Source organism: Cydia strobilella, chromosome Z, assembly GCF_947568885.1.
Source record: "Cydia strobilella chromosome Z, ilCydStro3.1, whole genome shotgun sequence".
Lineage (NCBI taxonomy): Eukaryota > Metazoa > Arthropoda > Insecta > Lepidoptera > Tortricidae > Cydia > Cydia strobilella.
The window spans coordinates 43,793,858-43,807,052 of record NC_086068.1 but is presented as its reverse complement, the minus strand read 5'-3'; the positions used below and the strand labels follow the sequence as shown (position 1 = coordinate 43,807,052).

The 13,195-nt window shown below is 36.9% G+C and overlaps 2 protein-coding genes across 3 annotated transcripts in view; one reads left to right on the top strand and one right to left on the bottom strand.

The window, feature by feature from the left end:
- Positions 1 to 13,195, top strand: part of LOC134754951 (uncharacterized) — a 533,971-nt gene that overhangs the window by 99,390 nt on the left and 421,386 nt on the right. The gene's annotated exons all lie outside the window — the stretch shown is intronic.
- LOC134754832 (uncharacterized) overlaps positions 1 to 13,195 on the bottom strand; it is a 64,138-nt gene that overhangs the window by 24,740 nt on the left and 26,203 nt on the right. For both annotated transcript variants that reach the window (XM_063691260.1, XM_063691261.1), the window contains exons 13-14: positions 10,430 to 10,567; positions 1,366 to 1,482 (exon numbers count right to left, since the gene is read on the bottom strand). In XM_063691260.1, coding sequence (XP_063547330.1) covers positions 1,366 to 1,482; positions 10,430 to 10,567 — 255 coding nt within the window. The remainder of the gene's footprint in view (positions 1 to 1,365; positions 1,483 to 10,429; positions 10,568 to 13,195) is intronic.

Genomic DNA, 13,195 nt, shown 5'->3' with positions numbered 1-13,195 from the left:
CCGGGCAAAAGCTAGTACTTTATATGATAAATGCGAAAGTCTGACTGTCTGTTGCCTCTTCACACTGAAACCGCTGAACCGATTTAGTTGAAATTTAGCATAGAGATAGTTTGAGTTCCGGGGAAAGACATAGGATAGTTTTTATCCCGAAAATTATCCCTTAAGAGGGTAAAAAGCGGGGTGGAATCATGGTGGAATTGAGATAATTAATTAGTTGTCTGCTACAAGACTTTCTCCAGGCGCTAAACTTAGTCTAGCTGCTGTTACTGATCCCACGCAGACGAAGTCGCGGGCAAAAACTAGTAATATTATAAATGCGAAAGTCTGTCTGTCTGTGTGTTACTCTTCACGCTTAAACCGCTGAACCGATTTAGTTGAAATTTGGTATAGAGATAATTTGAGTCCCGGGGAAGGACATAGGGTAGTTTTTTTGGGAATCGATAAAATGCAGATTTGATAAAAAAGTTACTAACTCCACGCAGACGAAGTCGCGGGCAAAAGCTAGTAGTGAATAATGAAGCTTTACTTGTTGCCTATCATGAACTTGTCGAGTCGGTACTACGGTATGGAGTAATTTTTTGGGGCAATGCAGCTGATAAAGACGCAGTACTAAAGGCCCAAAAGCGGTGTGTACGTTCGATGTGTAGCTTAAAAATGATGGATAGTTGTATCCCATACTTTAGATCACTGAATATCATAACCTTGCCTTGTCTATATATCTAGGAAATTGCTGTTTTTGTGAAATCGAATCCAAACCTTTTTGATATAGTTGCCGACACACGAAAGCTCCCTGTACGATCTCAATATAAACATGAATTATGCCATAAAGTGTGTAAAACAGCCATGGTGCGCAAAAGTGTATTAGGAATAGCACCTCAAATATTTAATAAAATTCCGAATACTATTAAAGAATTATATATTGCACATTTTAAGAAAACATTAAAATCACTGCTAATTCAAAAATGTTATTATAGTGTACAGCAGTTCATGAACGATAATGATTTATAGCGTATTTTAATATTGACATTATTTAATTGTATTATGCCCCGTTTAAAATGTACGTTGTTGACTTCATTATTTATTGATTTTTAATTATTTGCATGTGTAATTAAGTAATTTATATGTAAAAATTCGTACGCCTACCGGCAAAACATAGTGATCGCAACGCTTTATTTTTTAAGACCAATGTTATGTACCTATGTTAAACGAATAAATGATTCGGATTCTGATCGATCCAGACAAATGACTCAAAAATATGTGAACACGACTTTATTGTCTAAGGTGTAAGAGCGTACACATATTTTTGAAACTTTGGGAATGTATACATATATATTTATGGCCTTGACTGTACACATATATTTTTACCTTATGACGGCTAAATCACGTGAGTCCATTTCACGTTTATGTTCACCACCTTCGTTATCAATAATAGGATCATTTAGCCAATTATTGAATTGTTCGTATACTTCTTCTAGTTCAGACCTGAAACACAACCATATTTAAAACCATAAGTACTAATCGTAGTTCCTGATTTATAGTAGAGCTAAAATCTATATCTATCAGAGCTACATCAGGACAACTTTTTGCCGTGAGGTGGCTTTGGTGGAGTTAAAAAAGTTTATACCTTGTATCAATCATATATTAATCTGTTAATTATAATGATATGTTAATTATAACTTATTTATAGGCATTCCAAAATTGAAGCGTACAAACTACCTGCTAGGAGCGATCAAAGTAACACTTTTCTGTTCTAGAGGACACTATTAAAAAAAAAGTTGCACATTATTTTTTTACCTTTAATAATATTTTTAAACATCATAATTACCTTATAGGTGATGTTAAAAGCAGTATGTGTCACATGGTAGCAAAATGATTTCCATCTTGGGCGTAACACACTTGAATCCCTCACTACGCTCGAGATTCTATAATAGAATCCTTCGCTTCGTTTAGGATTCAATGTAAGCCCTCGCCGTAAATATGTCATTTTGCTCTCTTGTAACACAATCTACTATTAGTCCAAAGAGTATAATAATATATGTATAGTAACTTAAATTAGTCTCGCCTGCCGCCTAGGCAAGCGCACGAAAGCACGCAAGAAATGTGCAATTGTGCACTTGCTAACGAGCTCCCCGCACCGAAAGAGAAGTAGACAACTTATGTTTAACAACGAGTATGGCAAAGATAAATGGATTTCAAAAAAATCAAAACAGATTTCTTCGTAGGTATAGACATATAATTGGTCAAGCAAATCTTGTCAGTAGAAAAAGGCGGCAAATTTAAAAAATGTAGGCCCGAAGGGTTACCGTCCCATAGAAAATTTGAATTTCGCGCCTTTTTCTACTGACAAGATTTGCTTGGCCAACTATAAATATGGAAGCATTTTTTGTGCTCCTTATATGAATATAACCTAGTCTGGCTAATGAAAGTTTAACCTGATAAAACGCGGCAATTTCAAAAAATCTGTAGCTGTGCTCTTTGATTTTAAGGATTTCATAATTTTTATACTTTTTATAATTTCTAGAATACGAAAATTATAAAAAGTATAAAAGTTATGCAATCCTTGTAATCAAAGAGCCGCCTGCTACAGTTTTTTTTTTAGATTGCAGCGTTTTTTAGGTTTAAGGTGGTTCGATTTTCATACAAAATTCAATCTGCTTTAATTAAGGCACTACACACTATTACTACACAAATATTTGCTCATTTATCTACTTTCGAATATTCGTTTGCGCTAAATTAATAGAAAAACTTTGTTTCATACAGAAATCATACATAAATCAACGTAATTTTTTCATCAATTTTACGTATGTGTGTGTCACAAATGTCGTGTACAAATACGTTGCGTGCGGCGTTGCCACTCTATGACGTTGGCGACGTTGCCTGGCCAACCTGGCAGGATTTGCAGTGCCGTCATGTTTAGTGCATTTTTATTTGACAGTGTTGACACTGACACATAGGGTCATGTGTCAATTTGTTTGTATAAATTGAAAATGATAGCAACGTCTAAATCAAGTTACAAAAATCATCGGTGTTCTGGTCCGCGAAAATCCAGAAAAATTCAGACTCAATTGAAGCGGAATTCATGATGGTGAAGTTTCGTAAGGTAGGTACAGTTTCATTCCTTCATTGTACATTGTAATTTTCTCGTGCCGATCTTTTTAGAAAATAATTCTCACTTCTTCCGTAATGGTAGATATAAGCAGTGAACAATACCTATATAATGTAATTATTACTGTTTTGGTTGCCGAATAGTCAATGTGTCACTAACTCTAGGTTTTTTTTAGGTATTGTGCAAAATGAAGAGGCATTCTTGGAAATAAAATGTTTTCCTTCATTAGCCAGAAAAAATCAGGACATCCTCACTGCAATAAAGTAAAATAAAACATTTCCTGGGGATGACAATTATGGAATTTTGTCTATGAATGAAAAACACAATTATTACTAGGTAAGTAAATGATAACTTTATTAGAATCCGTATTGTTGCATCATCTTTCTTCCTATAACATTAGAGATTTTGTGCTATCATGATATTATTTTTCTTTCAGGTACAGGGACAACTACGGATAACAAATATAAAAAAATGTTATTTCATTTGTTGTGTGAATCCATCTACACCAACAAGACATCCACTGCTGGACATAGGCCTCCCCAGGGATCTCCACAACGACTGGTCTTGCAAGACCGGCCAAAATATCGAGAAATAAATAATATAAATAAACATGATAAATATCCCGTTTTCTATAATAGTTATAATTAGAAGGCCATGCAATGTTGTTACTCACTGTACCTACTTGAATCCAAAAAAAATATATAAAAAAAGTTTTAATTTTATTTTACAATTACTACTTTATTATTAGTACATTACGATACAAGTGCGAAAAGTAGGAAATTGGCAACGAGTGGCGATAAATTGAAACACGACCGAAGGAAGTGTTTTAATCGACACGAGTTGCGAATTACCTTTTCGCACGTGTATTGTACAACGTTTTACAGTACATAATTATGGCCCTTTACATTTTCGACGTATCCACGTATTGTACTAATTACCGCACTAGGGCGGTAACGTATATGTAGCACCATATGTACTAAAAAGTATTTTACAGTACATATGGTGCAACTTTCTCGCCCTAGTGCGTAAAGAGCACTTTTCATGCATATGTCGAAAGTTTAAAGGGCCATATGTACTGTAAAACGTTGTACGATACACGTGCGAATAGGTAATTCGCAACTCGTGTCGATTTAAAACACTCTCTGCGGTCGTGTTTTAATCTGTCGCCACTAGTTTCGAATTTTATCTTTTCCGCACTTGTATCGTAAATAACTATTTCAAACTGCAAGGGTACGATGATAGATCTCAATTCAATATAATTTTGCAACATTTGGCATTATTAGGTTATAAATTGTATGGAGATGAAATCTATCATCGTACCCTTCCAGTTTGAAAAATACTATAGAGGCTGGGCAGTAAGGGATTGCTTTACTTGTAGAACTATATTTAGCGCTTTAAAAAAAAACTGATACCTGACACTTACAAACCTGGACTTCCTTGGGCTAGTGCTACTAAGAATCGTCAGTATTCTCCATCCTTTCTGAGTTGGAAGAACCCAAAAAGGTGAGATTTGTGAAAGTCAGGTTTTCAATATATGTGGCGTTTTCAACCAAACGGGTACCTACTTATTGTTGTCATATTTCCATAAAGCTTCAAAATGAAATCAACCTAATCGACAACCGACAATGTGGTACCTTTTAGTTCAAAACGTCACATATTTTTATAAAACGTTATAAACTAATTTATTAATAATACTGAATATCTGGGAGAAAAAGAAAACATAAGTAAAATAAAAACTCAAAAATGCTCGTTTTCCCAGAGATAAGACCTAGCTAGATCGAACCCCTTACAGCAAATTTCATCGAAATCGTTAGAGCCGTTTCCGATATCACTGAAATATATTTCGGTTATATCGGAATCGGACAAGAATTCGAAGAATAAAAGGTATACGAAACATAAGATAACACAAAAAGGACAAAAAAAGTACCCCTGACGTACCAGTCTCGAACCCGAATCCTCTTGCACGTATTTCCACGAACATACCGCAACGCCATTGCAGCATACTTACACTGCATGAAATTGTCTACTACAAGCATCACGGAAACACTGTTTACATGTGTGAGTAATAGTAGGAAATAGCATGACAGAAACACTCTGTCGACTTTAAAAGTGTTTTTTGCACTAATGAAGTATTCAATGTTTATTATAATAGTTCAATATTTATGTAAAGAGTGCGCTAAACATACTTTTAAGTATACAGATACCAACACTATTCCACAAAAAAATAAAACCTGAAAATTTGCGAAAGTGACGACATCTAGCGGGGTTTAAGCTTTGGGTAACCTAGTCGAACCACCTTAACTTTCATTAGCCAGACTCTATCTTTGGTAAAATATTCATTGCCTTGTATGAACTCAAGTATGCCTTCCTACAACTATTTAGTTTAGTAGGTCATTTAGCACGATCACACTACGTTGACTAGACTTCTCTTTGATTGTGGTTCACTCGCGGTACCTAGATAGTACTGTAATATATATGATGTTTCAATATTTGACGACCGGTCTGGCCTAGTGGGTGTGACCCTGCCTGTGAAGCCGAAGGTCCTGGGTTCGAATCCCGGTAAGGGCATTTATTTGTGCGATGAGCACAGATATTTGTTCCAGAGTCATGGGTGTTTTCTATTTATTAAAGTAATTATATATTATATATATCGTTGTCTGAGTACCCATAACACAAGCCTCCTTAGGCTTACCGTGGGACTTAGTCAATCTGTGTAAGAATGTCCTATAATATAAAATATATATATATCTACATATATATATATACATATGTATATATACATATGTATATATATATATGTAGATACATATATATGTATATATACATATGTATATATATATATGTAGATATATATATATTTTATATTATAGGACATTCTTACACAGATTGACTAAGTCCCACGGTAAGCCTAAGGAGGCTTGTGTTATGGGTACTCAGACAACGATATATATAATATATAATTACTTTAATAAATAGAAAACACCCATGACTCTGGAACAAATATCTGTGCTCATCGCACAAATAAATGCCCTTACCGGGATTCGAACCCAGGACCTTCGGCTTCACAGGCAGGGTCACACCCACTAGGCCAGACCGGTCGTCAAATATTGAAACATCATATATATTACAGTACTATCTAGGTACCGCGAGTGAACCACAATCAAAGAGAAGTCTAGTCAACGTAGTGTGATCGTGCTAAATGACCTACTAAACTAAATAGTTGTAGGAAGGCATACTTGAGTTCATACAAGGCAATGAATATTTTACCAAAGATAGAGTCTGGCTAATGAAAGTTAAGGTGGTTCGACTAGGTTACCCAAAGCTTAAACCCCGCTAGATGTCGTCACTTTCGCAAATTTTCAGGTTTTATTTTTTTGTGGAATAGTGTTGGTATCTGTATACTTAAAAGTATGTTTAGCGCACTCTTTACATAAATATTGAACTATTATAATAAACATTGAATACTTCATTAGTGCAAAAAACACTTTTAAAGTCGACAGAGTGTTTCTGTCATGCTATTTCCTACTATTACTCACACATGTAAACAGTGTTTCCGTGATGCTTGTAGTAGACAATTTCATGCAGTGTAAGTATGCTGCAATGGCGTTGCGGTATGTTCGTGGAAATACGTGCAAGAGGATTCGGGTTCGAGACTGGTACGTCAGGGGTACTTTTTTTGTCCTTTTTGTGTTATCTTATGTTTCGTATACCTTTTATTCTTCGAATTCTTGTCCGATTCCGATATAACCGAAATATATTTCAGTGATATCGGAAACGGCTCTAACGATTTCGATGAAATTTGCTGTAAGGGGTTCGATCTAGCTAGGTCTTATCTCTGGGAAAACGAGCATTTTTGAGTTTTTATTTTACTTATGTTTTCTTTTTCTCCCAGATATTCAGTATTATTAATAAATTAGTTTATAACGTTTTATAAAAATATGTGACGTTTTGAACTAAAAGGTACCACATTGTCGGTTGTCGATTAGGTTGATTTCATTTTGAAGCTTTATGGAAATATGACAACAATAAGTAGGTACCCGTTTGGTTGAAAACGCCACATATATTGAAAACCTGACTTTCACAAATCTCACCTTTTTGGGTTCTTCCAACTCAGAAAGGATGGAGAATACTGACGATTCTTAGTAGCACTAGCCCAAGGAAGTCCAGGTTTGTAAGTGTCAGGTATCAGTTTTTTTTTAAAGCGCTAAATATAGTTCTACAAGTAAAGCAATCCCTTACTGCCCAGCCTCTATAGTATTTTTCAAACTGGAAGGGTACGATGATAGATTTCATCTCCATACAATTTATAACCTAATAATGCCAAATGTTGCAAAATTATATTGAATTGAGATCTATCATCGTACCCTTGCAGTTTGAAATAGTTATTTACGATACAAGTGCGGAAAAGATAAAATTCGAAACTAGTGGCGACAGATTAAAACACGACCGCAGAGAGTGTTTTAAATCGACACGAGTTGCGAATTACCTATTCGCACGTGTATCGTACAACGTTTTACAGTACATATGGCCCTTTAAACTTTCGACATATGCATGAAAAGTGCTCTTTACGCACTAGGGCGAGAAAGTTGCACCATATGTACTGTAAAATACTTTTTAGTACATATGGTGCTACATATACGTTACCGCCCTAGTGCGGTAATTAGTACAATACGTGGATACGTCGAAAATGTAAAGGGCCATAATTATGTACTGTAAAACGTTGTACAATACACGTGCGAAAAGGTAATTCGCAACTCGTGTCGATTAAAACACTTCCTTCGGTCGTGTTTCAATTTATCGCCACTCGTTGCCAATTTCCTACTTTTCGCACTTGTATCGTAATGTACTAATAATAAAGTAGTAATTGTAAAATAAAATTAAAACTTTTTTTATATATTTTTTTTGGATTCAAGTAGGTACAGTGAGTAACAACATTGCATGGCCTTCTAATTATAACTATTATAGAAAACGGGATATTTATCATGTTTATTTATATTATTTATTTCTCGATATTTTGGCCGGTCTTGCAAGACCAGTCGTTGTGGAGATCCCTGGGGAGGCCTATGTCCAGCAGTGGATGTCTTGTTGGTGTAGATGGATTCACACAACAAATGAAATAACATTTTTTTATATTTGTTATCCGTAGTTGTCCCTGTACCTGAAAGAAAAATAATATCATGATAGCACAAAATCTCTAATGTTATAGGAAGAAAGATGATGCAACAATACGGATTCTAATAAAGTTATCATTTACTTACCTAGTAATAATTGTGTTTTTCATTCATAGACAAAATTCCATAATTGTCATCCCCAGGAAATGTTTTATTTTACTTTATTGCAGTGAGGATGTCCTGATTTTTTCTGGCTAATGAAGGAAAACATTTTATTTCCAAGAATGCCTCTTCATTTTGCACAATACCTAAAAAAAACCTAGAGTTAGTGACACATTGACTATTCGGCAACCAAAACAGTAATAATTACATTATATAGGTATTGTTCACTGCTTATATCTACCATTACGGAAGAAGTGAGAATTATTTTCTAAAAAGATCGGCACGAGAAAATTACAATGTACAATGAAGGAATGAAACTGTACCTACCTTACGAAACTTCACCATCATGAATTCCGCTTCAATTGAGTCTGAATTTTTCTGGATTTTCGCGGACCAGAACACCGATGATTTTTGTAACTTGATTTAGACGTTGCTATCATTTTCAATTTATACAAACAAATTGACACATGACCCTATGTGTCAGTGTCAACACTGTCAAATAAAAATGCACTAAACATGACGGCACTGCAAATCCTGCCAGGTTGGCCAGGCAACGTCGCCAACGTCATAGAGTGGCAACGCCGCACGCAACGTATTTGTACACGACATTTGTGACACACACATACGTAAAATTGATGAAAAAATTACGTTGATTTATGTATGATTTCTGTATGAAACAAAGTTTTTCTATTAATTTAGCGCAAACGAATATTCGAAAGTAGATAAATGAGCAAATATTTGTGTAGTAATAGTGTGTAGTGCCTTAATTAAAGCAGATTGAATTTTGTATGAAAATCGAACCACCTTAAACCTAAAAAACGCTGCAATCTAAAAAAAAAACTGTAGCAGGCGGCTCTTTGATTACAAGGATTGCATAACTTTTATACTTTTTATAATTTTCGTATTCTAGAAATTATAAAAAGTATAAAAATTATGAAATCCTTAAAATCAAAGAGCACAGCTACAGATTTTTTGAAATTGCCGCGTTTTATCAGGTTAAACTTTCATTAGCCAGACTAGGTTATATTCATATAAGGAGCACAAAAAATGCTTCCATATTTATAGTTGGCCAAGCAAATCTTGTCAGTAGAAAAAGGCGCGAAATTCAAATTTTCTATGGGACGGTAACCCTTCGGGCCTACATTTTTTAAATTTGCCGCCTTTTTCTACTGACAAGATTTGCTTGACCAATTATATGTCTATACCTACGAAGAAATCTGTTTTGATTTTTTTGAAATCCATTTATCTTTGCCATACTCGTTGTTAAACATAAGTTGTCTACTTCTCTTTCGGTGCGGGGAGCTCGTTAGCAAGTGCACAATTGCACATTTCTTGCGTGCTTTCGTGCGCTTGCCTAGGCGGCAGGCGAGACTAATTTAAGTTACTATACATATATTATTATACTCTTTGGACTAATAGTAGATTGTGTTACAAGAGAGCAAAATGACATATTTACGGCGAGGGCTTACATTGAATCCTAAACGAAGCGAAGGATTCTATTATAGAATCTCGAGCGTAGTGAGGGATTCAAGTGTGTTACGCCCAAGATGGAAATCATTTTGCTACCATGTGACACATACTGCTTTTAACATCACCTATAAGGTAATTATGATGTTTAAAAATATTATTAAAGGTAAAAAAATAATGTGCAACCCTGCAATGTGTGACCCTGCCTGTGAAGCCGAAGGTCCTGGGTTCGAATCCCGGTAAGGGCATTTATTTGTGCGATGAGCACAGATATTTGTTCCAGAGTCATGGGTGTTTTCTATTTATTAAAGTAATTATATATTATATATATCGTTGTCTGAGTACCCATAACACAAGCCTCCTTAGGCTTACCGTGGGACTTAGTCAATCTGTGTAAGAATGTCCTATAATATAAAATATATATATATCTACATATATATATATACATATGTATATATATATATATATATATATATATATATATATATATATATAGGTACGGCAAATAATGAGCCGTTTTCTGTGAGTTTAATATTGCGCCTTTAGAGATATGTATTTTATTGGTTTGGGGGTAGATACTAACGTGTACTCCGTGCTGAAACTGTATTTAGAGCTATTTCCGGCCTCCTTCCACCCCAACGCGCAGTGTCGTGGCGAGGGATTACCATTGTTCGTTTCCTTTTCCGTTAATACGAAGCCCACCGAACCTCCACGTTTGACTCTAAAAAAAAAGTCATTAAAATAAAGCTGTGTACAGTCTGGCAAAAAAGAAAAGAAATTAAAAAGTGCCAACACTGTGGTGTCGTACCTTTCAAATCAATCTAAGAAAAACGGGACGACATTACAGTGTTGCTACTGTTTAATTTATACTCTTTTTTGCCAGACTGTACATTACCTACTATTCTGAACTAGCTGTAATCCAATCCTTTATAAGGCAGAGGGAATATAATTTCCGCTATGATTTTTACTTAATTGCAGTGATAGGTGATAGCTATTGAATAATATCTGACACCCTTATGCCCGCTAAATCACAGAATAAGTAATAGCACTAAGCGTTTGGGCTTTTTCGGCTCCGTTCTGCTCTGCATTACTCCGAGCAATAGTACTTAGTGTTGCCAACTCGGAATTTGAAAAAATGCTTGTCATGTCTAAATTATGCCAGAATTATGTTAAATAATTTTGGAATGTGCTAAAAAAATGCTAAACAATATATTGGTAAGTAACTAAATACCAGCCAAGTGCGAGTCGGACTCGCGCACCGAGGGTTCCGTACTTTTTAGTATTTGTTGTTATAGCGGCAACAGAAATACATCATCTGTGAAAATTTCAACTCTGTAGCTATCACGGTTAATGAGATACAGCCTGGTGACAGACAGACAGACTGACGGACAGCGGAGTCTTAGTAATAGGGTCCCGTTTTTACCCTTTGGGTACGGAACCCTAAAAATGAGGATCTTCCACATAAATCAAACGATACTGTTTCTGAAAATTTTACACAGTCAAACTAAGCTAACATTGCACCGACTTGGTTAGCTAATGCCAAATTTCTTTAGCCCCCTCCACACTCGTGCACGAATCGCGACTTCGTGCCGCGTTTCGCGCACGAGTGTGGAGTGAGCCTTTGAAATGTGACGATTGTAGTGACTCTCCACCATGGAGACTATATAAAGGAGCCAAATCTCTATTTATTATATTTTTTTTATACCACGTCGGTGGCAATCAAGCATACGGCCCGCCTGATGGTAAGCAGTTACCGTAGCCTATGGACACCTGCAACACCGGATATATTACACGCGCGTTGCTGACCCTTTAAAAACCTGTACATTTCCTCTTAAACCGCACAGTACGCGACCATTTAGGTGCTAGGGTGTGAGGATGAACACCCTGCCGATGGCGAGCGGTGCGGTGATAAAAAGCGGCCGTTGGCATCATGTCAAACAATTCTTCAGAGCACAGCCCATTGTACAAGCTGTAGAAGTTAGAACACACACAAGGAGGCGAAGTCTCTCCTTAGACTTAAAGGTTCAATACCGCTTGTGAGTTTGGGATCGTCGACGATTCGTACAGCGCGCCTTTGGACTGAGTCGAAGGGTCCAAGCTGGCATCCAGGTGCTCCTGCCCAAAGGTGACAGTAGTACACCATATGGGGCCTGACTTGCGATTTATATAGCAGCAGTCTTTTCCCCGGAGTAAAGTATCGCCGTGCTTTATTGAGCACACCGAGTTTTTTGGATGCCAGATCAGCCTTCCCTTCCAGGTGGCTACGGAATTGGACGTCAATGGAAATGTCGACACCGAGGATCCCAATACTCCCTGACATGGTAAGGGCTGTGCCTTCGAACTGTGGGACCACAGTAAATGGGGTTTTCTTAGCGGTAAACGCGCAAACTTGTGTCTTGGTGGGGTTGAATCGCACTAAATTGTCCCGGCCCCACACCGAAACTCTGGATAGAGTGCCCTCAATATCCGACACAAGCTTTTCACGACTCTCCAGCACCACGGAACGAGGGATGTTGGCACGGCCTGCGTAATAGGCATCCCCAGTACTGTCCTCTGCATAGCAATGAATGTCGTCGATAGACAACATGTCATTGATGTGCAGCAAAAACAGCGTTGGGGATAGCACAGAGCCTTGCGGAACGCCAGCGTTAATGTCCATGCTATTGGAGCAGCTTCCGTCTACTACGGCTCGTATGCGTCTGCCAGACAAAAAGCTAGCGATCCATTTGCATAGTATGCTCTATGTATGAAAAGTGTCCATCAAAAAACAGTAATGAGGGCTAACGCGTGTGAATTCGCCGCTAGGGGCGCTAGTGTAGATGGTGGTCTTTTCCATAGTTCGAAATGTCAAATGTCACTTGTCACTTCAATGACTGACAGCTGTTCTTTAGTCTTTTGGACCACCATCAACAGAGGCGCCAACTGGTGAGCAAAAAAACGATAGCCCTCATTAGGCGGCGCCACTATATACCGAAATACTACCAAAAACAACCTACGTAATTTGGTCGGGTTATTTGTTGCCTTATATGGTTCATGTTATACTCATGTCCCAGAGCCTAACTAGCGCCACCGGAGAGATTAGGAACTATTATTTAAAGCTGAAAGCGGTCACTTTTGCAACAATTCTGCCATAAGAGATTGGCATCCTTTCTATACCATCCATACTCTCCACACTGTAGCTGTCGATGCATTACGATACCATAGATAACACAAAACAGATTAGTGAGTGTCTAGACGAGCCAATTTTACGCTTAATCTGATTAGATTGACAATTTAATTGGTAACGCGTATGAAAAAAAGAAACGCAAAGACATTGTCTTGCTGGTTTCACTGTGTAACTGTGTATTAT